We start from the raw sequence: 26,246 nt of genomic DNA, 5'->3' as shown, positions 1-26,246 counted from the left end.
CACAAGCTGCAGCACGATGCTTGTCCTCCTTAGAGATTAAAAAGATATAAACTGAGACCCGATGTTTAAAGTTGAAGTATCTTTAATCACAAAGTTTGCGAAAACAGAAAACCTATGACGAAAATTCCAACACAGTGAACTTCCCTGGAAATGCAAACATGTTTTTCTTCTCTGACAAACGTGGGAGGATAAAGTGAGACGAGGTTTTTTAATGGTGTTTCCTTTAATTTCCTCTGATACTAATTAAAGTCCTTCCTGTACAGGACCATGGATGTTCTCATCAGCCTAAACAATGGCAAGTCTTTCATCTCGAGTGCCTACACCATCTCTGCTACCACATGTGTGAGTTTAATGCTGAGCTCTGATCTTCTGTCTTGCATTTTCTACCCGTGCATATTTCACATTAAACTTAAAGTTCCTTTAATAACATGAAGCTGCGTTTCCCAATTTTATAACTGAGGAAGTGATGCATAAAACATGGCCTGACTATATGGTTACAAGTTTTCCTGTTATGTTTGAGCAGAACTTCCTTTTTTTCAGTGTTTCTCGTATGATGATGCAGTGTCATGGTTTTATAGACACTTTGCGGTTATATGGAACATCTTCTGGGAGTCGCACAATTCCTGATGATGAAAATACAGATTTGTGAAACATCTGCTCTTTTGTAAGACGATACACTTGCTCCGATTTAGCTGTTATCAACCGCGTGTTCCCCTTTGTTTCTATTTCTTATTTCTTCTAACAGACTTTTAATTGTTCTCCTCCAGCTTTGACACATCCAGTTGTTTCCAGCTGTGTGACTGTTTTGTCTTTTCCTTTTCTCCTTCAGTCGGACGGTTTTGTGGTGGCGATCGTCTTCCTGGTGCTGTTCCTCCTCGTGGCCCTGGCCCTCATGTGGTGGTTCTGGCCTCTGTGTTGCAAAGTGGTGAGTGCTGCTACACAGCCTATAACCAGCACAGTCATGTTTGGTCAACCTAAACTGATAAATTAATGAAATCTGGCTTTGAGTGGAGATGAGAGCAGGTTCTCGACTGTGGGGGAAAAACCATGCTAAAGTGTTGCCTGCTCTTTGTTCTGCCTCGTTCTGTAAATCTGATGAGGATAAACCCAATCACCCACTTTTTTTTCTCGTATTGCTCTGACAGCTGTAAACATCCTGTTGCGGCACATGCAGCTCGCCTTGCTGAAAAAGATGAGGTCACTTGAAAAAGCACAAACTGTCCTGTAAAGTCTGACTTAATTTGGGTGAAAGACGGAGTTTTATCACCAGTTAAAAAGCACAAAGAGGTGACGGGCAGGCTCGGGTTATTCACCAGGCCTTGCCGAAGGGAAGTGGTGCCGAACATCTGTTCAAGCTTGTCACCTCCCGCTCACCGCGATAAGTCACACTGGTTTAGCAACACCACAGAGGAACAACCTCAAACAGGAAGAATGTGAAGAGGCCACATCCTGCAGACCAGTGGCCGATTGCTGCACATGCAATATTTTTGGACAAGTGGAGAAGTCGCTTTACACAAACAGACTGTTAAAAACAATAACATAAACCAGCAGCAGAAAGATGTAAGTGACAGATTGCATGAAAGTTACCAGAATCTCTGTTTGTTTAGGACTAATGTCGGGCCTACCTGGGGACTGAAGGGATTCAGAATAATCACACAGACTTTTAGTGGTTTTATCGCATTAGAATCCATCATGTCCTGCTTCAGCTTAAAACACTTTTACACATCTATTCAATCATGTTCTAGATACACTATTATGAATATTTCTTATTCTTCCTCAGTACTGCTAATATTGTTTATTTAAACCTGCATTAGGCCGAAGTTGGATTAAATTAAACGTCCCTCTACTGTAGCTCTGTCTTTGCTGTTTAAAACCCCGCCCACTAAAGACCAGAGGCCTCTGCGTGTACTTCACTAACAGATAACTGTGAATATTTTTGCTGATTTTTGTTTGTTCCTCACCCGACTAACACAAAAGTGAAGATGCTCGACTGGACTGAGATCTGGTGACTGTGGAGGCCTTTGGAGGACAGTGAACTTGTTATGTTCAAGAAACTGGAGATGATTTGAGCTTCGCGGCGTGCTGTGAAGCAGCCGTGAGGAGATAAGCACACTGTCACAAAGAGATGGAGATGCTCAGCAATAATGCGACCTTTAAACTGAGCTCAGCTGTCACTAAAAGGCCGCCACTCCAAACCGCCGATACAGGCAGGATCAATCGATGCAGGTTTGACATGTCGTGCGTTACGAGGCGGCGTCCTCTGAACCTTGGCTGGAACGAGGGGTTGTTTGACTTTCTGTTGCCTTCCTATGACTCAACATCAACAAGTCGTTTTCTCACACAGATCTGCTACTCAAAGGATATTTTCTTATTTTTGGACCATTCTCTGTGAACCCCAGAGACGGTTAGGGGAAAATCCCGGCAGTGCCTGTCTGCCACCAACAACAGTCAACTTCAGTAGGTCGTCTTGACCATGTCTACCTGCCTTAATTCCTGGAGTTGCTGCCACGTGATTGGCTGATATAACACTTGTATTTACAGGCAGTTCAATAGGTATAATTACAAAGGTGGCTGAGTGTATAATGCACACATATACCACATATGAAACGGACAAAAAACTATTTCCACGTGACAGGAAAGATTATTTTTAAGATTCTCATCCTCATAAAGTGAGTAAAGGATGTTGAAACAGCACAGAGACAAACGTCTCCTGAAAAGTGGAAATGTTTCTGCTTAGGGATAAGGTTTTTTTAGTTTTGTGTTTCTTGGTCGTGCTTATTATTCTGTCTCTGTGGAGGTTGGGAGGTTCTTCATTAATTCCACAAATCGCCACGTTTCCAGTCCCATGTGTCCGGGGTGTTTTAAAGTGGAACTTGAGGCTGCGTTTAATTAATTCATCTGAAATCTGCTCTTAAAGTGGGAGTTCTCTGTAATTGTTTCCTTTTCAATAACTTATGACTAGAAAAATATTTTTGCTTTTTTCGTCCAGAGTCAAAAAAAACTTTGGTTTAGTTGGTAAAAAAAAAGAAAAGAGTACCGTTTTAAAAACCTCGCTCTGGCCTCACCCCCTTTGGAAATAAAGTCTCCCCCGCTTAACCGTTTACAAAAATCCACAACAGATTATCGTTTGAGGCTATGAGAGAGGGGCTACAGATGGTGCGTGCAGCCTCTTTTTTCTGTGCCTCTGCCTTTTTCTATTGAGATCTGGTAAAGGCAAATTTACCCTCTACTCCGCCGACCCTCGCGGCGGACCTCTGTTCCCGCTCACCCGCACCGGCCCTTAAATGATAGACGTCACCTGGCTTTGTGGACCTGAAGGGATCCCATCCAGGATGAGATGGAAGCATATTTTGGAAAACCAACAAAGGCATTAAAATGTAAACCCCCTGCAGCATGTCTGGCGGTGGACGTGTTTGTCTTGGTGGAGAGAGCTGCTGTTGCCTTCCATCGAGGGACGCGGCAGAAGAGGAGGGCCATGTGTGGCTTGTTAATATTTAAACCCCCAGTCTGCCAGGTTTCAGCAGTCGGGATGAGGCCGCGCACACACGCTCGACACACACATACACATACACAGAGACACATGCCCAACCTCTTTCCCACAATCCCTCTCTCCCCGTCTCTCTCCCGCATGGACCGATGCCAGGAGAGAGGTCATACAAGCTGTGGAGTGGTAATTTCTTTGTTTATGATTTGTTTGGAAATTAAACTCGAATGGCATCGCCTTTAGTTCAAATCAAAGGATTCAGGATTGGAGATGCCGTTTTAAATTACATTGCCAGTTTATCCAAATTACAAACTATTCGCCGCTAAATTGGATGCACTTTTGGACACATTTGCGACTCATTTGGTGCTTAATATGTTATTAATCTCTAATTATTTCTTGTTATTTTCTGTACCCGTGCAGAACTTTTGTCGTCTTTGTTCTCCTTCAGTTGATTTTTTATTTTATTTGTTTTGTTCTTGTACAAACAGTTTCTCCGCAGATGAAGACCTAAAGCAATTTTAAACTTTCAAATATGCTACCCGCCACTGATCCGTCGGCATAAGCCTCCCAAAACAGCTTGACACGACACGGTGTGAGCTTAAGGTTGGGAACGAACAGATTATAAAGTCCAGTTGGACGTTTACGGAGACGGCCATATGGGGACAATACCCCGAGTGCCTCTGATTGGTCCAATTCCCCCCGGTGTCGTGGCTGCGGCAGCGGGCCGCTGGGACTTGTGTCAGATGGCGAAATATCCTGTGGTTTAGTTTTTAATTATGCCACCGCTCCTCCTCTTCACATCTGTCCATCAGGTATCTGGGAAGCAGCAGAGCGCCGTCATTTGTGTGATGCTTTATTTGTCTCACAACATGTGCAGGAAATCTGCTGCATAATTACTTAATAAAAGAGATAATCCTGTGAACGTAAGGTGTGGCTGAAATGATGTTAATCAGCGTATGGCGAGGCCACCAGTAGCCCTTTACTAGATTTGCTTACAGCCGGTTGTGTGTCACAAAGCAATTAATTAACCCTAATTGATTATTTTTCATTATTCTAATGACAACAGTAAGCAGAGAGTGTGATAGTGTCCCTGAGCTTAACAGTGAATGAAACAGCTGTTAGGATCTATGATATGCCGTAATTACATCGCTCCTTTTTCCTCCGAAACCACTTTAGCAAATGCATAACCAGCTCTGACACTGTGGTATCTGTCTTTGATGACTAATGAACAAAGGTCAGCTTTCCACTTTGCTGCGCACCTCAGGTTGAGATATGTCCTCAGTGCAATTATAAGCACTGCATTTATAGGGCACCTACTGTGTCCACCCCTGTGTGAGGAGCGGGAAGGTGAACAGAAGCATTTTCTCCGTTTGTATCAGGATTCAGGTTTGAATAAATGTCCCAAAATTTCCCCTAACACCTCCCGAGCTCAATTTGATGACTTCAGATGAATAACTTTGATCCAAAACTTGAAGATTTTTAACAAACAGTAACAGAAAAAAGTAAAATGTCACTGAATTTGTAAGAAGATACGTCTCCCTGCCTTCACTATAAATTATTTACTCTATAGTTAAATAAATAAAAGTACTTTTTTTGTCACCAGCATGTTAATCGATTAATTGACTCATAATGGAGACATTATTCAGAAGAGGTTGTGACCTCACTGTACTTTAAGATGTCACACTAAGCCCACAATAACAACAGTATCTCCACACAGTCATTCTGCAGTACTCGCTATATCATCAGATTTCATGATTTAGTTAATTAAAATCTTCACTGTGAGCTGCCTTCCATTTATATTACACTCTCTGATGAACTTCAAGTCGTGAAACAGAGACTTTGTTCATTTAAAAAACTGGCTGGGGTCTCTCTTAAAAGCACCAACGTGTTGTAGTGAAAATATTCGGTTCAGGTTCATCCATAATTCTATCGCAAGTACAAAATATTGGATTGTATTGGTATTTTTACCTGCTGGATCAGGTAGACACTTGGATGAGTAATCCAATCGTGCTAATCTAAGGAGCTTGGAAAGAGAAGCAACTGGACTTCTTTAAGTTTCTCGAATAGGAAGAAAGAAATTAAGAAGTCCAGTCACTTTTTTCCCAAGCTTCTTAGGAAACTCATCTAAATCTGCACTTAAATAGATGTAACTCAATGCACACAAACTACAGGCTGCAGGTCAGAAGGACACATGCTGTAATTTATTTGGATGCACTTCTCCCAACAATTAAAAAAACTGTCCTTTACTTCAACTGCTGCTCTGTGTGGTAATCATCTGTGGATTTCAGTAGCTGTGCATCCACAGACCTTCTAGTCTGTTTATAAGCCACATGTGAGGCTCACATCTGTTGAGTTTTGCGTCAAACATTGGAGACAATCAGCGAAAGACCTGATGTTCCTGCCTGCACCACAAGATAATGAAATAATTGAATTCCAGATGTTGATGCTTAAATGTGTTTCTAGGATTTTTTTCTTCTTTTTCAGTGTGTAAAACTTGACTTGTATGGTGACCGGCTGAATACTTTCTCTTAGTTTCCTTGTGAAAAATACACAAAATAAGAGAAAACTTGTTAAAAGCCATTAAAAAGCATTAAAGATGCAAAAAGAACATAAATAAACTGAAAGTGGGCTCATTTCTGAAGAGAAGCAGGCCTGTGTTTTCGTGTAACGGCTGTGACCTACAGCGACTGACAACACCGAAGAATAAAGCGTCTCGGTCTTTCCAGCGCGAGCCCGCTCACAGATGGGTTTGTGGTGAGTGAGTGGCAGTAGCGTCTTCAGTAAAGAGTCGGACATCAGTATGTGAAGCGTCTGACTGACACCTGACAAATGTCACTGTCAGGCCTCGCTCTGTGCTTTGCCGTGCACATCTGAAAAACCCGGTCGAGGCATCTTGTCCTTGAGTGGAATCGCATTGTGGACAACCTGCTCCTCAGGTGCCCTCTCATCCAGTGTTGTCACAAACAATGCCGCTGGGCCGGTCACTCTGCTCTGGGAGAGTCGTGTCCTGGTTATATGTGGGTGAGGGCGCGTGTGTGTGTTTTCTTGTGTTTTTCTGTGTGTGTTTGCCGCCACTCATCTTCCCTTCAGACGGGGCTTGGAGCTGAGCCCAAGCCTCCTCCTCTGTATCTCATTGGAGCTAATTAACTCCTTAGGACTTTATGATTGGGAGGATTGCTTGGAAGCACTGAACCCCATCCAATTAATTAAGAGCTAAACGGGCAGCGGCGCTCGCCCCAAAGACTCCCCTGTCAACAAGTTGATTTTCAGCTTTTCTTTATTTTGCACGGGGGGCCCCTGATGTTGGTTTACAAGCAGAATCCTTGTAATCAGCAGTCAGTGACGCGATGGGGCAGCAGTTGCTGCTGCAAAACAGGCTGGCAGCGACGGCGTCTCCACCGTGAGATGAGCTCAGGGATGTTTCTGTTTGGCTCAGTCACCTGTCACGAATCACCTCTGTCAGCCTTGTCTGTGCTCGTCTTGATGAGGTTTGAGCGCGTGTGTTTGTGTGTGTCCCAGTGCGTCTCCTGACGGGCTGTGCTGACGCTCTTTTGCTTCTTCTGTTTATCCAGGTCATCAAGGACCCGCCGCCGCCGCCTCCACCATCTCGTCCTCCACCGCCTGTGAGTCACAATTGTTTTATTTTCAGGTTTGAAAATACGTGCGGTGCAAAAGAAGAAAATGAGAGTCAGAAGAGCTTCCAGAGCAAACGTGGAGCTCAGAATGGTGCAGCACTGAAATTTCAGGGAAACTTTGCACATTTTGAGAATCAGGATTATTGAGCGTCTCTCTGAGAATTTCACAGGGCTGTTATCGCTGCATTGAGCATCTAACTTGAGGCAGTTCAGCGAGACTAAAACCATAACGTGTCCCATTTCTGTTTATGTACAGATCATATAAACAAGATCACATTTTAATTAGTGAGCTGGTAGATGGATTTTTGAACTTTGGACAGCGGCGTGCTCGCTGTTTGCCCCGTGATTTCAGTCTTTCTGCTAAACTAGAGTAATCCCAGCTCCAGCTCTGCACACAGACATGAGAGTGATGGAGCTTCTTTCTTCTCATGATGAAATGAAGTCAGTTTGCATATTTCCCAACGTGATGAGCAGTTCCTTCAAAAAATACCTTTAGAAAAGTTGGTGCTTGTATTACACCTTTCGTCCTCACTGACCAACGATTATCATAAAAGACTGAATCAAAAAGCGTCTTCTGCACTACGAGATTCATTAACAGAAAAAGACTTTAATGTTAACTGATTATTTTAGTGAATTAAATTCCAGAGAGAAAACAGTCAGTATCAGAGTATCTAGCTGAGGTCTAATATTTTAGATTTTACTGTGTGAAATCAATATTTTCACACCATTCCTGAACTGAATCTCTGTATCCAGACGGATAAGTGGATCCAGGTTATTTTGTGATACTTAATCCCCCCTAAGCTGGACCAAGCCTCACCATTTTAACTTGTCTATAACATTTAGAGCAGGGGTGGGGAACTCCAGGCCTCAAAGACCGGTGTCCTGCAGGTTTTAGATCTCACCCTGGGCCAGCTCACCTGAATCAAATGATTAGTTCATTATCAGGCCTCTGGAGAACTTCAAGACATGCTGAGGAGGTAATTTAACCATTTAAATCAGCTGTGTTGGATCAAGGACACATCTAAAACCTGCAGCACACCAGCCCTCGAGGCCTGGAGTTCCTCACCCCTGGTTTAGACAGTCAGAGAGATGCTGATGGAGTTACTCAACCTCCTTGGTGAAAATCATTTGCAGGTTTTTAAAAACCAGGTAAAATGCTGTACCACTTGTAAAGCTTTACACTAAATTTCCCAGCATCCTCAGGGAGCTACTACCTCAGGGGTCTCAAAGTCGCGGCCCAAGTCACCCCTACTTGACGTGAAGAAATATAAAGCAATTTGGTCCTTGGAGTTAATTTTTTTGTTAGGGAGGATTTGTTTGTTGTTGAGTGCAATGTTGAAATAAGTTCTTTAAAAAGCAAAAAATTGGCTGTGTTAGTTCAGTGAGTCAAAAACTGGTGTGCACACTTATGTTTGCACATTTATTTTGTTAAATACGAACAAATTTATAGCAGAAAATCCACCTGAGTTTAGTTTATTTCCAGAAACATTGTAGCCTAAAGTAGACATTTAAATATCTGGCTTATCATTGGCTGAATTTTTGCCAAACACGTTAACATGATGCTACAGTTTTGTTTAGTTTTTTTCTGCAGGGCGCAGGATTACAGTGTAAATGCTTCTAAAAGCTTTGCCCTGTGTGGTAGTTGATCCCATCCCACTGCAGCATTTTCAGTTCGTGGCAGATGGAACTGTAAACGTCAGCGGAGCGATACGAACGGTTTCCCCTCTGCACTTAAACACGTGCGGAGCCGAGTAAGAGCCTACGTTTCCCTTCCTTCCTGATAAAGTGACATCGTCCCGATGAAAGGAAATGTGGTTCGGGTGTGTCGGGATAAATATGGATGAAAGAAAATAGAACAATAGCAAACACATCATTGCACTACCTTCCCTTTGTCGTTACACTGACGCTGATTAATGTCATACATATTTGTCATACATATACGTGGCTCCGGCTGAATCACACACTCTGATTTGACACACAACTATGTGTTTCCTGGTTTTGTTTGCTATGTTTATTTCTTAGGAGCCTGAGCCGCTGCCCAAGAAGAAGTGGCCAACTGTGGATGCCTCATACTACGGAGGAAGAGGAGCCGGAGGGATCAGTCGGATGGAGGTCAGAAACTCAAAACTATCGGCCAACATGCTGCTTCCGAACCATCTTTTCTTAGTGAAAAGCTGAATGAAACAAGCAAAAATAGCTGAAATTTTCCAAAGGTCAAAGTGCAGACAGCAGGAAATGAGACATGTATGTGGTCCCATAAATTTGCATCATCATGTTCAGTCTTTTCTGCTCGGTGGGAACTTTGTTGAGTTACGCAGGAATCAAGAGGAGAAACCCACCGACCGAGCGACTGACTGGCTGACTGACCGGCCAGGCCGCTGTCCTCGTCAGCCCACTGATGCCTCCGACATGACAGGCCCTGCCATCTCGTCCTTGGCCGTCGAGGGCTGATTGGATCAAGTCGCGGCCGGGATGAAAGATTGAGTGCTAATGTCAACTTGACATACCCACCTCTCCTCTCCGCTTCCCCCGTCTCAACTTCCAGACCTTGGCAGCTCGCTTTGTTATCCGCCTCCTCCGAAGGGAATCCAGGTTTAAAAGCGAGCTGCCCCTCCCCCTCCTTCCTACTTAGCCCCGAGGAAGTTGGTGGCATGGCAGGGATTTCCCAGCATCCTCGGGGAGCTCCTACCTCTTGACTTTTTCCCCCCAGAGTGTTGCTGAGATCCAATCCTGGCTGTTACCTTTCTCTGTTCTTCCAGTAGCGGGTTGATTCCCATCGACAGGCGCGTCTCCACATCTGAAGCCCCCCTCCCTCCCCGCCGTCACCCCACTGATAGATAACGAGTTGCTTGTAGAGACCAACCCGTCCTCTCCTCCGCATCCACATTTAAGACGTCATGCTGAGAAAACCACCTCCGCCGCTTTGCCACTGCCAACATTTCAAACGATTATTGAGGTGACAACGTATCTTTTATTCATGGCAGCCTTTCTCTTTTCCTGATGATGCGGCAGGCCGGCGATGTATCCCAGAGATGATTCTGAAAAGCTGTTCTATATTGTCACGGCTTAACCTACAGCTTGAAAACTGTGTCGCTAATTAATCACCTCTCCCCATTCATGTGACGGTGGATTTTTTTTTCCTTTTTTTTTTATCTCCTCCTTGTAACAGATGTGATGAATTCAATTAAAAAGCAGGACAGCTTTACTTAACACACAGGCTTGCTTTCACACGCTGACACCCCACACCCCCCCAACACGCGCACACACACAATAACACATTATACCAAATGTAAACGTCCTTATTGATAAAAGAATCCAAGTGATTTTTCCAACATGTACAGATCTTTTACTGAAGCTGTAGTGCTGAAGCTAAAGTCGTTTGGCCGGGCTTATCACGCTGACACACTGTTGTAGTGGTCACAATGTAGCAACAGTCCTCACAGCATCTGTAATCTTATTTCCTGTAGTTTTCCTCAGACTGACTCGATTGCCCTCATTTAACGTTTCTATTTTCTTATTCAAGGTGCGCTGGGGGGAGAAAGGCTCTACTGAGGAGGGGGCCCGGCTGGAGAAAGCAAAGAATGCCAAAGTGTCCATACCAGAGGATGTCGAGGAGCCAATGATCAAACGGCCCACTCCAAAGCCCGCTCCCAACCGTCCACCCGAGAACAAATGGTACACTCCTATCAAGGTGAGAGTCGCTGCTGTAGTCTTCCAAGAGTTACTGACTTACTTTAGGAATTTTCTTTTCCTACTTTGGTTACTTCTAAATGATACTGATAGGAAAAGTCTCAGCTTAAAGGCCCATTTAGTAGTTTTCTAATCTTCATCCAGCAAATTACACTCATGTTAAAATCTCTAAACAAAACTGGCTTGTGGTTAAAAGTTGACGCTGTCTTTGGGTAGTTGAAAGGAAACACTTCAAATTAGATTTTTTATGTTACCATGAAGTGAAACTCTTGAAATAGAGAATGGTTGAATATTCATGTATGAGTGCACATCTACTGTGGAAAACGGCATGCATGGATGTCTAGTGCTTTGTGCGTTACCTTAAAGATCAGTCTGTAGAAACACTGGTTTTGAAAATCTGCACAAGATAACTTTAGCAAATACGATCTGAAAAAAGCTCTGATTCTCACACCATATTATTTTGCATATTTTTTCTTAATGTTTCTGTAAATAAAGACAACCAACACAGTCCTGTTTCTGTGCTTCATCAGGGTCGTCTCGATGCTTTGTGGGCTTTGTTGCGGCGGCAGTACGACCGCGTGTCTCTCATGCGACCCACATCAGAAGACCAGGTAAGTCAAAATTCATCCCTGATGTTCTTCTCAGACCTGAAACAAACTTGAAGCTTTTCAGCTCCGGTAATTTGCTCTAATGGAAACAAAATATTTGCATATTAGCCAAAAATACAAAGTCATTTGCGATTGGTGAATTATGCAGCAGGAAGTCATACTGAGAGTGAGGTATACACGTGTGCAAAGATTGTGTAGTGCTGCTTTTTAGTTGCACAAACCAACAGCTTGAGGCAGTGAGTCAAAGTGTCATCAGTGGTCATCAGTGCAGTTTATAATACACAGGAGCAAAAATAGGAAATATCCTGCAGTAGTCAGCAGCGTGAATGTTCTTCTTTTTCTTTTTTCAAGTGGTAAATGTTCCTGTAACCATTCCATGAAGTCCCTAATCCCCTCTATGCCTTAATATGAATACTTTTATCCCTCCAAATCTTTAAAGTTACCACAGTTACACTTAAGAGCTCATTGTTTTATTGTTGTATTGTATCGCAGCTCCTCTCGGCAGAGGAAGCTGCTGGCACAAGTTGTGCCTTGTGTTGTTGTTACCTAAGGGAGCCAATGTGAGCTACAGCTGCAGATACTCACAGAAGGAAGCGTGACAGGGATGACCTAATATGGTTATGCTCTGGGTTTTTGGTGTGTGTTTTTTTTCAACCACTGTAAAAGAAGAGGAAACAAATCGGCTCCACAAATCGGCACAGTGAAACCTGACGCTCCACGGGCGGTTAAGAAAGAACGCTGCACAGAAACCGCAGCTAAGTCAGTTAACCAGATGTTTTTATATATTTTTATATATTTTTAATTGCTGACTACAATCCAAACTCAATACAATCTGCTGTGCTCACTGTGCTGTATGCCAAATGTGAGAATTAATGGTTAGATTAGAATCAGGTTGCAGACGAGTGGAGCAGTTATATTACTGCGGCCCACAAACACTTCCTTGGGTTTTCCTTGGCTTCTTCTTCTGAAGTCTGTGAGGTAATTTTAGAAATTCCCCATCAGTCTCCTTTTTAACATTACACAGCAGAACTGTATTAGTATTAAGGGGAAAACCAAACGTGAATCTTAAACGAGAAAGCACCGGACTCTTCCAAACTCCAAAGGACGATGCTTCACGGGCACAAGCTGTGCAGGCGAACCGGCCAAAAAATCTGCACCTGTATGGTGCACATATATTATTTCCCTCATGTCTCTTACTCAGTTCTCTGCATCTTCCTCATCACAGAGGTTAGAGAGCAGGAACCATCCAAGCTTTTAGTAGTTTAGAGAATGATGTCAGGCTTCAAATCTCTCAAGTGGAGTCTTGTTTTGCAACACGGAAAAAACCCGAGCCAGTGGGCCAGCTGTGAGCCTGCCAGTTGCTACTCGGGGTGTCACCGTGCTGTTTAGCAAATTTCAGAATGCCAGAAGATGCACTGGTAAAAATAGATAACAGCTCTCATAGTTCCAGTGAGTAGTGATGTGACAGATCACATTTTAGAAGATGTTTAGATATAGTGGTTGAAATTCATCAGAATCTCGCTCGAACATGTGTCGCCAAAATTTGAATGGAAGTATTTTAAAGCCATGCAGACACTGACGTTTCTGAGCCAATGCTGATTTTTATTTTTTTTAATTCCAGCTTTTGTTTTTTAAGAGATTTTTGCGAGATGTTTGTATTAATATAGAGTCTTACAGTCTTACTTCACATTAGCAGATATTCTTATCATCCATCATTCTGATACAACTTTGGATGCTTATCTTAACAAAGTATGTACTAAAATCAGTTTATGTACTGCATGATGTCAGTAAGCCCAGATATCCCTAATATGGTCATCTCAGGCGTGCAGTTCTGATTGTGAGCACAGAAGCTCCACCCACCTGCTGATCAAACGAGGTTACGAGGGGCAGCCAATCAGACAAAAGCCCTGCTTGAAAAGAGGAGGAAGGGAGCTTAAACAGGTTGTTTGAAACAGTGAGATTATCTTGAACTGAATTATGCAGATCTAATGTAGTATAGGCTAACTGTAGTAATGTGAACATTTGGACACTCTTCAGTTTATATTTTGCTTTTCTTTCTATTAAAAAACAACATTTTTCTACATTTTTCACCTGTTTTATATATATTAGATTTTTTTGTGTTGTAGTTATATGTGCAAGTCTCTCAACTCAACAGTAACCACACTCTCTCCTTTTATGTTCATCATTGTCATGACGACCAGAAGTCAAATTTTGGCTCATTTGTACAGCGTGGTGTACCTCAGTGTGACAGTGGATATACTGAGATACAATACAGAGTCCTGAGTTCAACCGTTAGTGCTGATATATCAGTGATGGATCAATATAGAACATTATAGAGCTCTGTTTTAGGATTGGCGACACCTTAAGGTGCTGTGAGCTGTAGTAACGTGTAATCTGGACTTTTAAAAGTCACAACCTTTTAACCAAGTTAGTCGAGACATGAAATGAACATCGATGGAAGTCAATTAGATGTCTCTGATCTGTTTCATACCTGTTTGCCTTCCTAAGCAACTGAGCATCAGCCAGTTATTCTCTACAAGAGCGTAAACAACTCAAGTATGATGTGAAGTGACAAAATAAATTGTTAAAAGTTTGTTAAATAGGCTGATGCTCTTTGAGTTTGTTAAAAGGCTTCACGATGAGACTAAACGTGCATATTTACCTGCAGTACAGGGTTTTCGTGAACTGACAGGAATTCCCCTGCCCGGTATTCATCCAACTGTCTGAATGTGGAAACATCACGGCTGCTCCAGCTGTGTAGAAGATGACTGATATTCCCACACAAGGGGTCACCTCTGTCGCTCTGAGCAAACTGTTTGGAAACAGAGTGAAGCCCACCAGTGAGTACACAAGTTATGTCAAAGCACGTCGGCCGGAGGAGGGAAAGGCTGCTGATGATGAAGTCTCGCTTCATTCTCATGCCGATCGCTGCGTCCACATTAAGTCTGTGATCAACATCGTACGCACAGGACGCGGGAGGGAATCAAACAGAGGCCCGCGAAGTGCGTTTGAAGTGATATCTCAGCTGATAAGCAGTGGAAGGTGTTTCAAAACCTAATCACGTTTTTTTAGATGATTATTTTAAATCACCTACTGGCTCACAGTTTAATTTCAGCCATGTTGCTAGCATCTAATTGATTTCATGCGAGTTTCGTCCGATTCAATCCGTCTTTCATTCTTGATTCTGTCCACAAATATGAAACCCAATGAACCGTTCGACTGATTTGATTCACTTTCTAACTCTGAAACTAGACAGTGAACTGCTAAGTTGTAGCAATTTTCAGGCTAGTTTTTTGAGAATCTTTTGTTAACAACACGAATTCTCAAACTTTTGGGGAGTTGGGATCCTTACAGGTCAGACATCCTGAATGATTTAATGACTTACTGATACTCCTAAACGAGAGTATTTCCACTAGTGAGACTACATCATGTCTGGAACATGGGAGAAAAGAACTGGAGCCTAGACCTGATTGTTTATCTCGATGTGTGGTTTTACATTTCATTGTCCATTTTAGTATTTTTCCAATCTCCATGATAAAGTACCATCTCTTTTAACAAAAACTGGTGCTGGTGTCACATGTTGCCTTTTGATTGGAGTGGAAATGCTTTGGGAGCTTCCATGCGTCTATGTTCTCGTGGCAAATATCACATATTTGACATTCATTAGTTGTTAGAGAGCTTATTTTGAATCCGTGCGCGCTGCTGCTGTTGTGCTTCTCCAGCCTGGCCCCGCTGAGACGCGTGTGATATCATTCTGAACAGATTCATCAAAGTGTGAGGTGTCTGAACTGTCCAGTGACAGGTTAGGTGTAGATGGCAGAGCAGACAGTGACAGAGAGAGGAGAGCGGCGGCGGCAGAGGGAGGGGACGAGGGAAGGAGGGTAGCGGTCTTTGAAAGCGGACAGGAAACCTCCAGGGTCATGAATTTTTCAACGCGCTGCTTCCGCAGGGTTACAAGGACTCGTACAGGTGTAAGGAAGCAGGTTGTCGCAGACATCTGTTCTGCACGGGGACCCGGGTGTCCGTGCTACCCCCTCGCTCCTCTCCATGCTTCCATCCCTCCCCCTTCTCTTTCCCAGCAGTCTCCTTTTGTGTCTCCCCCTCCCTCCCTCCCTCAGTGCTGCCGCCCGGAGCCAGACCGCTGGATTGTCAGCAGATGCAGAAGAGAGACAGAAAATGAGAGTGAAACAATTTTTTTTCCCTTTTTTTTTGTGGTCTCACATTTAGCGCCTGAGGGCCTTCAACACCAAAGGTAGAGTGGGGGTGGACACAGCTGCAGTGCCGAACTTGCCCCAGGCACAAATAAAGAGATCTAATGCGGTTTGACTGTGTTGTCGGTGAGACCAGGGAGCCGGGGAGGCACTTCAGAGCCAACTTAGCACAGCAACATCTGCCGCCAAGTTTTGCCGGGGATCGACTGGGGACAGCAGGTAGAGGAAGGTGGCAGAGAGAGAAGGGGAGGGCGAGAGAGAGGGAGGTTGGCCTTATTCTGATGCTCTCTCAGGCTCTTTTTGAAGAGGCGGCGGTGTGCGCGCACGCATTTCTTTCTGCATTTTCCACCGCCTACCTCTGAATTCTAGGTATTGTTTTCTAAAAACAGCTGTTTACAAAATGTCCAAACAGGGTGCATCACCATACATTAAACCCTCCTCATCCTCCTGCGGATCAAGACGCAGGAAAAAAAGCAGAGAAAAAAGGCGTTTTGAGTTCTTGCGTGTCCGTGAGGGTTTACAGTTGAATTTCCATTTGTTCCTCTCAGGCTCATCTGTTCCTCACCAGGGGGATGTGTGGGCTGAGTGTGCTGGTGTGTGTGGAGGTTAATAGTATTAGCTGACGCTATTGCTATTGGAAAAAACTTATTTTTTTGTGGGGGGGTGGGGGATCTCCCTTCTTGAACGTTGAAATGGTAGTTTAACGAGGTGATGGATTCTGATCCCAGGTGTAGAGCGAGGACACAGAAGAGAAACAGAAGCCTTGTGTTTCCTCCCACATCCATCTCCTGATGTCATTTTATCCCAACCTCTGCAAAGGTTCTGCGTTTATGGAGTTTTATACTTTTAAACAGAACAGTAAACACAAAGCTCATCGCATCCAGCGTGAAAAATAGTCAGAGATGCTAAATGCAGTCAGGGGATTATTCTCCCTCAGCTAAAGAAAAAGAGAATAGCTCAAAGTCAAAACATAACAACAAACTACAGGGATGCTACAAAAGGAGGTTTGAAAGTTAGACGTGAAGAACATCTGCAGCCCACGAATCCTCCTTCCTCAGCTGGTTTGTCGGTTCCTCCCTGCCTGTGCTTGTTTCTCTGACAGCATCAGTGTCTTTATTTAACAACCACTGATCGAGTTGTGGACAGCATTTAATTAAGTGACTGCAAGCAGAGCGACTCCACAGACCTGCTTGGGAAGGAGGGGGAGGAAGCGATGGATGTTAAAGGGAGGTGTAAAAAAAATAAAAAAGGACCGTCTCGAGTCGAGGGCCACTCGGGGCAGGGGTGACAGTCTGCTGCCAGGCATGCAAGAGAGCGCGGTGCATGGAGGTCACAGCAATACATGCTTCATTTTATGTTCTCCATTCTGAGCAGCTCAGTGTTGTGCACCCGTGTTTTTCTGCTTGTTTTTATTTTCTTTTATCAGTTAAGATGTGACACTATTGTTGCCTAAAATAGAGCCAAGGCAAACAGTGGAGTACGATTTTTGCTTTTCAGTTTCAGTATTTAAGCCTTTAACATCAGTAAGTCATCAGTAATTACAGAGACATGATTATAATTACTGCAAACAAACACGGCCATGGCTGAGAGGATTGGCAGCCTGTTTCTGGCCTCTGCACTGCATTTTTACATCGTGAGCCACGGGGTCACATTTTGTGGGAAATGTTCTTCCAGTGCAAATGGAGCTCAAGTTTCTCTCAGAGTTTTTCTCAATGGCAGATGGTGGAAGGAGTGAACGACTGATGGTGGAAAAAAAATCCAATATGTTTACAATCTTCAGAAAAGCTTTCATCATATCATCATCTGTCTAACGAGCACTGGGAGGTTTATGGAGGCGTTTTCTTAAAGAAGTTGTACCATTATTTTGTTTTATGTTTCTGGCAATATGTTAGCCGAAGCAGGGACTCCATTAAGTTTCTTCCTTAGTAGTAGTAGTGATCATTTTACAACACATTTTTGGTTGTTTTAAAAGAAAATTGCTAATGGCTGTGGAAAAGTTGCTCAGTACATCAGCAACGCCACCATGTTGGCAAAACTGAGGTGAAAACTCAGAGTAACCTAATATTTTGGCACAGCCTCAGTGCCAACGCAGACCATAAATGGTGAAATGGTTCAGTGTCAACCCTTTTCCAGTGATGCAAAACAAAAACTAGCAGCTTACAGACAGGAAGTGACTCTTACCATGTAAGAAATGCTTTGTAAGGTTATTTAAAATCTATAAATATAAAGTGGACTGAACTATTCTGATATAACAGGCTCTCCTGCCACCTCTGCATGCCTGATTTCAACTAGATTTTCTTCAACAAAGAAGAAAATCTAGTTGAGTTTTATTGTGATGTTCTTTTAATCTGTAATCAGTCATATTCGATGTCCTAATGTAGTTCTCGACCAATGTCGTACACTTGCAGCTTTCACTGAGTCTACAGACCTAAAGTCTGAGCCCAGATACTCCTGCAGAGGAAAATTAAACAGTTTCATCCTTTTAACCAGAGTTCATGACCATAGCTAAGATTAAGATGAACGATTAGGATGTTTAATTCACAAAGATATGCCAGTTCATTTACAACAGCGTTCTCCAACCCCGGGCCAGTCCGTGAGTCGTTTGGTACCGGGCCGCGAGAGTCGAGGCTCGGGTGTGAAATTCATGGTTTTCAGGGTTTTTATCGTTATTTTTTTTGTCATTTTTATCATTAACTCGGTTTTCCTGGGTCTTTTCCCGTGTGTTATGAATAAATCTTCTTTTTTTGGTACCAGTCCTGGTTTTATTTTGTTGTATTTATCCGCGACACCTTAAAGGCCGGTCCGTGAAAATATTGTCGGACATGAACCGGTCCGTGGCGCAAAAAAGTTTGGGGACCGCTCATTTACAATATGTGTTGGTGTCTAACATGCGACTGAACATGTAGAGCAAACCCAGTTTTAAAACAATGAACAGCTACATGTGGTGGGCTTCATATTTAGCCTATAGAGACGTATTATTAATGTACTGATGTGAAACTGATTTATAGTAATACATGCAGTTGTAGACTACAACTGAATACCACCGAGATTTAATTGTCCAATCAAATTTAAACCTGTAAAAAACAACTAAAACCCTTAAAGTGCTGCACTGGACACTTCACTGGAAACTAGGAGGCTGGTTAAGGCTTGAGAGCTGCACAGTGACCAATTTATACAATACAGGGAATAAAAAAAATACTGTGAAAGAGAACGGATGAACTTTAAAACTACTCTGAGCTGAAAACTCCCTCAACAAACCGTTTATTCTTCTGTCAGCAGCTTCTTTCTTTGCATCTTTTGTCGCTTCGTCTCAGTATGTAAAGCGGAGCAAACATTTGTTGAATATAAAAAAAAAGAAACCCACACAAACAGATGCACACATACTCATCCTTTCACGCTTTCCCTGCTTTTGTCTCGTTGCATTACAATGCCACATTGAATATGGTGAGAACATCTTTCTTGAAACTAATAAAGCCGTCAAACTGTATTGTTCGGTGTAAAAATAAATGCCTGATAGAAGCCAAAACATGACACATCCTTGTAGGGTTTCGGCGCCGGAGAAGGCCGTTTTGCTCTCTCCACAGCCGGTGAAAGGAATAATTTGGTACCTAAATGCTAATGCGGCGCTAACAAATGCCTAAAGAAAGAGTCGATAGCAACGCTAACGCGGCACAAACGCCAGGCGATGCACGTGGGAGGACTCCTGCATGTTGACATCAGTCAGGATGTTTACCGTCACACGGACAAATGCCTCGCTGAAGCAAATGTAACACCTAATTTCACAATAAAAGGCTTTAATCGAAAGTAAACAACCTGGCAAATGACATTAAGTTGAAACAAACCTGGAGATCAGAGAGCATGAGATTTCCTAATTAACAGGGGTAATTGGAATTAAACCAAGGCGTCACGAATAATGAAGCGTTGGGAGAAGAGACTCTGCTTTATCGAACAGGGCTGGAGTTGACTCTGAAAAACAAAGCTGCAAATGTTGCTCATGCTTGAAGTTTTAACCCTCAGCTACTGTTAAAATGATCCCTTCAGTTTGAGGATGAAGGCATTAATTCAGGGGCTTTTTGCTTTGCTAAGAGAGAAGCGCGGGTTGTTCTTCATCACGCTGCGTATGTGCTGTGTGGGCTTCACTCAAGAAGGAGACGGACAACAGGTGACATGTTGTAACTGTCCAACACGGTGAAATGTAACATTTCAGGAAAATCTGCAAGTCCTTTAGCTTTTTGTTGAGTTTGTAAACTCTTCTCAGTTTCTCATCGCGGCTGCTTTGTCGTCAGTCCTCCTACACATACTTTCAAAGGGGGTTTAAAGCCGTTAATACAAAACCTAATGGGCATTTTGCAGATCGGCTTGGGCGCTTACCTGTGACCGATAATTTCTTTTTAATCAGAAGGAATTACAGGAATTAGTAACAGTGGATTACAGAAAATCTACCGCTCATGAGAGCAACCAAAAGAGTGCAAGAGAAGAAAAAGCTTCAGTTTTTGCTGTTTTCCAGCATTTAGATGTTGTTTAAAGTCACAGTGTTGCAGATGTGTCGACAGTCTGCAGAGCTTAAACGTGTTTCTTATGTATAAATCATATTTTTCTCAAATCCAAACCCTGCCTTTTTAAAAAAAAAGATATGTAAGAAGAATCAAATAAAAATAATCAGATGTTTTTAGTATTTTGTTTTTTAAAATCTGCCAAAAAAAATCTGCTGATGAAAGAAAGAATTTATCCATTTTTTAAAAATTAAAACCAAAAAATGTTTCTTTCTTTCTGAGTTTTAGATTTGTAACTGAAAATTAAGCTCGCCCTCTGTCCTTCCTCCTGCCTTTGAGCGGTGTATGCATTGTATAGCAGAGACTGCAGCTGTAGTAGTGGCGGTGTGGGCTGCGTGGGGTAGCGCCGGGCCCTGGGCCTCATTAGTCCTATCAGTGGACGGCCTTGTTAGCCTTAACAAGTAGCCAGCTGACAGCTCCATTCAGCCGCCGCTCCCCCACAAGAGAAGTGACAGCTTTAACTATGGCGGAGAGTGCCGCCGATTTACGAGCCGCGCCCGCGCTCTCTTAACCAGATTAGTTCTTTTTACATTAACCGAGGAAAAGTAGGGCAGATGTCCGTATGACTGGTTGTAAATTTGATAATGACCACCATGTTAATCCCCCCCCTCCCCACCATCCCAGCACATCCTCGTCCTCGTCCGGCTTCACGACCTGGCTGGTAACAGGATTACCGAAGGGGGGCCCTCGTGTGTGTGTGTGTGTGTGTGTGTGTGTGTGTGTGTGTGTGTGTGTGTGTGTGTTTCTTTAACCAATAAAAACGAAGCTAATTGTTGTTGGTGGTGACTGGTTGGAGGAGTAAAATGAAAAGTGGTGTAATGTGGAGAATGATGAGAAAATCACCATGAGACACACACACACACACACACACACACACACACACAAATTAATTTTAGATCTTTCCAAATTTCTCAGAGACTGATTCTTGGTTTGTTTGGTAATGAGAAAAAAAAGATCCTGTAACAGCAAACGTAAACGTGTTAATTGAAATAATGACGCAGATTTAGGACATTTTAAAATGCAGTTACACTCTGACCACTCCAGGCAGGGAAGTACACACAGCTTGTGTGCATTTTATACTCTTTCCGTATTTTTAAGTATAAATTATTTGTGTCTTTGAATCTGTTTATTTTGTGTTTTTGAAGTCTCAGTGTTGTCTCGTGATATCAAAGAAAACTGAACAAAACAAGCTGTTTGTCGGACGCTTTAATATCCTTCCAGATTTAATGTCATTTCTGAGCATGTGAAGAGTCTGACGCTGGATTAGCTCGTGTTTTTCTTGCTCCCTTAAATCTCATTCTGCACTCAAATCCACTTTGCACACAGCTTTATATCCTCAGCAACAAAAGTATTTTCCAGTGTTGCTGAGCTCAATGTTGTTTTCTGGGACGGTCCAGCACCCCCGCCAGTTGGGCGGTCTCCCCTTTTCCTCTCCATTAGCTGATCGGTGTTGTTGTATTTGGGTGGCCGGGGCTGGTACCTGCACCCGCTGTCCCTCCCTCTCCTCTCCCTCCCTCCTTCCCTCCCTCCTTCTCCGCCTGATACGATGTGAACTGATGTCCTGCCGGTGCCTTTTTTCCCAGTACCCCTCAGACCGGTGGGCGCGGTGGCGGCGTCGCCGTGTGCCGAGCCTTTTCTTCATCACCTATTAAAATCAAAGCCCCGTCGTTTGGCGAGGACCGCTGGGATCTTGGCTTTAATTAAATTACATTATTGTTAACGTCAGCTTTGCCGAGGCCAGCTCTGTCGCCTGCACTTTGCCCTCCTCAGCTCACCTCCTGACAGACATATAGGAGTTGGGGGGGGGGATACATGAAGTAATATATTCTAAAGCTCTCCTCTCATCGATTTGAATTTTTAAAAAGATGAAAGCAGGGAGTCGTGTTATGCAGGGAATATGTTCACAGTGAATATTCAATTAGCCCCATCGTATTTTGTATACATAAATGTAACGTTGTGACAGTGCCGGCTAATATGTAGTGAAGGGCCCTCGCACGCAGCTTCATGCAATAAGATCCATTCTAAACAGTTTGCGTTGCGTTTGATAGCAGACGTACGCTATGAATAAACATGTAAACATGTGCCTCTGAGCCTCAGATGGTAACTCTCATAGTGACGCTACAGTACGGCAGTCTTTAAGTTAATTCTTGTTTTCATACTTGTTTAATCCTCGCTCCTTCCTGTCTGCGGTAATGCTGTTTTCCTTATATCGCCTCTCACACGAGCTTATATGATAGTCCTTCTCATCCTGTAATGGAATTAAACTTTTTACCAGCAGAATCAAAATCACTACCGACTGATCTTTGGTAATATTTGTACTTTGTTTTTAATGTTTCTCTGAGAAAATATGCCGAATGGCCGGCTGAACATCTCACCCTGTGAGCCTCTTTCTTCCATTGTGAATAGAGGGTGCAGTGAAGTGTCACTAATGTGGCTCTATTCATTTGCTCGCAGGCTTGAAATGTGTCTTCATGACGATAAACACCCCGACAACCTCCTCCTTTCTCCTCTGTCTCTCTCTCTACTGCTGCCGTTGCTCCTCAAAATCGTGTCGATAACACGGCTCCTACAGGTTAGCCACTTTGACACCCCTGCTGGATACTTCTAACAATAAAAATTAAACTTGATTAGATTCTCCTTTACATCATTGATCTGTTTGAACGGTCACTTGGCCATAAGAAAACCTCAGCTTGTACAATGAGGAGCTCGTGAAATTGAAAAATGATTTTTGTGCCAAGGAGTAATGTCCAGTTTCTTTCAGGTACACTCAGCTTTACAAACAGACTACTGCACATATACCGCACATGCCCTCCCAGTTTATGTATTTAGGGTGCAAAGTTTCCCAAAATAAATGACTAATTTGTAACAATAAGGTCATTTAAATATTACATTCCTCAAAAGCATCACACCTCTGGACATTTTCATCTCAAAGAAAGTTTTTAGCTCGGTCTTTTCAGAATTAGACATAAGAAAGCCTTTTCAGCAGTACTGGCCCCGTTTGCATGTTTCCATTTTCAGGCTTCACAGGGTGATGAAAGCATATCTGGGGAATTAAATACGGGTCAAATGTGGTGGACATCCCAAAAACTGTAACAAATTATTAGAAAACGATATAATTCTGGAATATTTGACTGAGCGCTCTTGGCTAATAATGCTAACGTGACGTTATAATACAAAAATTCAAATTACAAAGACATTGAACTTTATTAGTGACAGTTATGTTGGAATATTAGCAAATACTTAGTTTTAGTCTGACTGAAGAGTGCAGCAGTTACAGCATCTGAGATGGAGGAGAATAAAACTGACACCAGTGTGAGTGTTGGTGTAATTACTGTCACTGCCTTCAGGGGGAGACGAGCATTCTCGTCTGCAGGCTTGAAACGTATCTATTAAACCGACTAGTAATGGTTAAAATTAATAAACGCAAAATATGATGCATACTGCACTGAATCAGCCAGAAACGTATTATTGTTAATTACGGATTTATTAAAAATATTTCCTTTTTTTATTTTATTGCATTAATATTTTTAAATATTAAGACGTCCCCACGGTGCTGACTGTATCTCACACGATCCAAATGTTCGGCCTCAAGCGGCCATTTAAGTGAATTAGCGGTGCCCCGTCACCGGCCGTGAAAGGGTCACTTCTCAACCAATTACCGGCTCCACCTCGTTAACTCTTTCAGTGCCGGGCTTCTGTCGTTTCTTTAACATCCTTCCTAATTAAGCTAATGAACTTAAGCATTAGCTCTTTCATTATAAACTGTGGGCTCAACTGCTGTTTAAAGATGCTTTAATTTGAATTCAATTTGACCTCTTAATTAATTTTTTTCCGTGACCTTAGATGAGAAGAAAAGCAGCTTAAAGCCTGGTTTAATTATTTACGCAGCGGAGCGTTCTTTTATTTTTTTATATGGCTGTTATATATTAAAGAAATGAAAGTTTATTAAAATGTTTCTGATAAGAAACTCCAACCTCCTGAGACTCTTCACTGTATATGCCCAGTGATTTAAACAGATGTCTTCTGTAAGATACTGCAAAAAGCTTCTTTTTTTTCTTTTTTCTTTCCAGTGGTTAAATTCTTTATCCAACTGCAGCCTGAATATTTCATGAATAAATTACAGCATTTCATAATTGATTGAGAGAAAAGATGCAGATGTGACAGTAGTTGGCAGAGCAGCACAGTAGCTAATTGAAAACACTCTTGAAGGGCTTCCAGATGTAGTTGTAATTTTGGGGGGTTTCTTTCTCACCTCTGGAAATATCCTTAGTACAGTTATTTTTTTTCTACAGTCACAAACAGAATCAAGGTTTCATTTTTATAAGACGATTTCACCCGTTTCTCTCTCTGCCCACACCAATGTAGCCGTTTTTCAGAAGCACACCCCATTTTTACTACATATTTTATCAATATGTCATTTATTATTATAATAGATTTATCTAATGTTAATGATGATAGTTTGTAAAACAGCTTATTAACCTTAATGACAGTGTGATCTTTTACAATTGATCGGTTGTCTCAACTTCAATTACACTGAGTAATGATGATACAGATTTAATTAATGCTTAAGTGCTCTAATGGCTTTCTTTAATGCCTGTACAACAGCTCACAAGTGCATCTTTTAGTGGGTTTTTTATTATTTTTTGACATTTATTTATATCAGTGTTAGCCGGAGGCACAATAGCAGATGTTTACTGAGGGGCACACGAGAAATACGTAGTTTAGTGCGCCTAAAAGTGCAGAAAAAGATTATTTTTAGGTGCAGTACTGCACATAAAAAAGAAAAGCACGTGAAAAAGACTAAAACAAATGGAATGAAACGCGAGCAAAAATTAGGTAAACTAAACCACAACATACTGCGATGATAAACAATCTTTAATTCATCTCGAAGCCGTGTTTGTTGATGAGCTCCCAACGAGATAAAGCCTCCATAGAAGTGCAGAAATAAAAACACAAAAAGAATCTGTGTTCCTGAGTCGTCCCTTTGCTTCTCTGTGGTCCGTCTGTCTATGTATCTGTGTCTCAGAATGAATGCCTCGAAAGCGGCGTTCAATCCCACTGTTGGGGAGCACAGATGCACATTCAGTCCTGTGTTCTCTGCAGTCTTAATAGTGTTAACCCGTCAGCTGTCCCCACACTGAGGACACAAGCGTCTCCAGTGTTTTCGCCACTAAGCCGGATTTTCACTCTTTCTCGCTGAGCAATTAGCCAACACAACTTCCACGTTTCATCTCTTCAGCAGAAAACCATCATCCGCCTTATTTTTTTGACTTTCCATGCTTCTAATAGCGGGCATTTAAAAATTGTAAAAGGTAAAGTTTAAAAGTTAGATTAAAAACAAAACACTCTTAGCTAGTAAACAGAAGACAGTATTTAGGCAAGGAATGTTTTACATGTTTAACATGCAGAGTAATTTCAAGCTTATAGCGCTTAATCACCATTTTTTGGACCCTAAATTTAAATATGCTTGCCCCTGGGTACCAAAATTATCAAAGTATTAATGCATTAGCCTAGTGTTCAAGTAAATATTGTCATGTTTTAATCATTTTGTCAGTTTTAGAGTTTTTTTTAACATAGGAAAATCTGCAAACTTAGCCTGTCTCAAAGCGGGCCTTCAGGGGAATGACAAAGCACGTGAGCATGACTGGTTCAAATGTGGTTAAGCAGCTTCCCGTGCTTATCAGTCCCTGTGCAGAAGACGAGGTGTGTGCAGGATGTGCACCGTAAGCCTCGAAAGATCAAGACAGTCTGACTGGATGCTTGAAGTTTGTGCTAACTCGCTAGTTTATGTAAGTTAGTTTACATCAACTTATTTTTTAGTTAAACAAAAGCAGTAATGGAACGCGTGCAGTTACAATATTTAAATCATTATGTGATCATTTCTCATTTTTTCTGTTTGCACAAAACTTAAATGGTTCTCCTGATTGACAGAGGCTTGAAATTCCCTTCAATATCTTTTAAGGTGAGCAAACTCTGGACAGAGGTCTTTGTGCTATCAGCCCACTGCACTCGTAGTGTCACACGTTGGGTCGTTTGGGTTTCATATTTCTCAAACCGAGGTCTGA

General features: G+C 42.4%; 1 protein-coding gene across 1 annotated transcript in view; it reads left to right on the top strand.

Moving 5' to 3' along the window:
• Window positions 1-26,246, top strand: part of antxr2a (ANTXR cell adhesion molecule 2a) — an 82,958-nt gene that overhangs the window by 30,988 nt on the left and 25,724 nt on the right. Inside the window, exons 12-17 of the mRNA XM_005451508.4 lie at window positions 264-342; window positions 830-925; window positions 7,057-7,107; window positions 9,142-9,231; window positions 10,643-10,810; window positions 11,340-11,420. Coding sequence (XP_005451565.1) covers window positions 264-342; window positions 830-925; window positions 7,057-7,107; window positions 9,142-9,231; window positions 10,643-10,810; window positions 11,340-11,420 — 565 coding nt within the window. The remainder of the gene's footprint in view (window positions 1-263; window positions 343-829; window positions 926-7,056; window positions 7,108-9,141; window positions 9,232-10,642; window positions 10,811-11,339; window positions 11,421-26,246) is intronic.

Source organism: Oreochromis niloticus, linkage group LG12 (assembly GCF_001858045.2).
Source record: "Oreochromis niloticus isolate F11D_XX linkage group LG12, O_niloticus_UMD_NMBU, whole genome shotgun sequence".
NCBI classification, from domain to species: domain Eukaryota; kingdom Metazoa; phylum Chordata; class Actinopteri; order Cichliformes; family Cichlidae; genus Oreochromis; species Oreochromis niloticus.
Note: the sequence above shows the minus strand (reverse complement) of the source record. Positions and strands in the feature narration are given on the sequence as shown.